This window comes from Austrofundulus limnaeus, unplaced genomic scaffold, assembly GCF_001266775.1.
Source record: "Austrofundulus limnaeus strain Quisiro unplaced genomic scaffold, Austrofundulus_limnaeus-1.0 Scaffold906, whole genome shotgun sequence".
Lineage (NCBI taxonomy): Eukaryota > Metazoa > Chordata > Actinopteri > Cyprinodontiformes > Rivulidae > Austrofundulus > Austrofundulus limnaeus.
The window spans coordinates 11824-13179 of NW_013953308.1; the positions used below are offsets into that span (position 1 = coordinate 11824).

General features: G+C 44.9%; 1 protein-coding gene across 1 annotated transcript in view; it reads right to left on the reverse strand.

The window, feature by feature from the left end:
- The window catches only part of LOC106533206 (pleckstrin homology domain-containing family G member 5), a 10566-nt gene that overhangs the window by 3388 nt on the left and 5822 nt on the right, over positions 1–1356 (reverse strand). The window contains exons 7-8 of the mRNA XM_014029446.1: positions 376–513; positions 164–283 (exon numbers count right to left, since the gene is read on the reverse strand). Coding sequence (XP_013884900.1) covers positions 164–283; positions 376–513 — 258 coding nt within the window. The remainder of the gene's footprint in view (positions 1–163; positions 284–375; positions 514–1356) is intronic.

The following is a 1356-nucleotide window of genomic DNA, read 5'->3' on the forward strand; positions in this document are numbered from 1 at the left end:
GTCTACAGACTGTTTACAGACTGTTTACAGACTGTTTACAGACTGTTTACAGACTGTCTACAGGCTGTTTACAGACTGTTTACAGACTGTTTACAGGCTGTTTACAGACTGTTTACAGACTGTTTACAGGCTGTTTACAGGCGGCAGGCTGACTCAGGTTTACCCTGCTGTCTTTGCCCTCCTTCATCCTCAGAGCTCCCTCCAGGTGCAGCTGGCGGGTCTGCTCGGCTGACGTCCCCCTCATGGGAGCCATCAGGTCGAAGTGGTTGTACTCTTTCAGGATCTGCAGGGGAGCAGAGGGAGAAAGACAAAGCTGAGCCTGAAGCCTGATCTCACAGCAGCTCAGAGGTTTGAAGCTTGGGAACAGTTCCTGACCTTCTCCACCTCCTCGCTGCTGCCCTCCACCGCCTCGTACGAGTCGATGCGTGCCGAGATGGTGGCCAGCTTCTGCTGCTCCTGACGCTGGTGCATCTGGAAGTCCACACTGTTGATGAAGTCCTCCACTGAGACCACCTGCAGGGGGGGAGAGCGCTCAGGTCAGCTGTCAGCAGGAACAAGAACATGTGAGAGCAGCAGCTTCCTGTGGGCTGCAGGACGGGTTGGACGGTTTGATTGTTTGTTCTGATTAAGGCAGCGTCCTTCCTGTACAACACTGTGCTCAGATACTTGAACATGTTCCAGGATGGAAACCTGAAGGTGTGTTTGTTTCTGCTGCTTTACAAAATCAGTCATCTCCATACAGAACCTGCTCAGAGCTTTCAAGTCTGTTAAAGTCATCGTTCCTCACTACATGAGATGATGCAGAACACCAACAACTCGGCTCATTTCTCAACATTCGATCAGGTTCGTACACTTTTCTCWCAGTAAAATTCCAGCACTTTTCAAGGAGAATTGTCAAAGGTCAGAGCAGTCTGTATCTCTGTGCACCTTTCTTCACTGAGCGTTCCAACCACAGAACACACAGCATTCCCTATGTGAAGACAACCTATCAACTATCTGAAACACTGTGCAGCTGAAAACAATCCTGCAAGTATTAATATGAGCTGGATAAATAGATCATAGGCACACATGACTGAACACTGCCAAGCCAYGGCTACATTTTGTGTAATTAAACCATTAGCTAGCCATCTTTACTAACGTTTTTAGTAAAAAAGTTTTAGTTTACAATAGATAACATAAAACCCTGGATCGAGCCATCCTTCAAACAGTTTGAAAATTTCCTGATTAAGCGGTTTAAATCTCTATTCATAATGATTCATCTGTATTATTTATAATGATTGATCTCTATTTATAATGATTGATCTCTATTATTTATAATGATTGATCTCTATTTATAATGATTGATCTCTATTATTT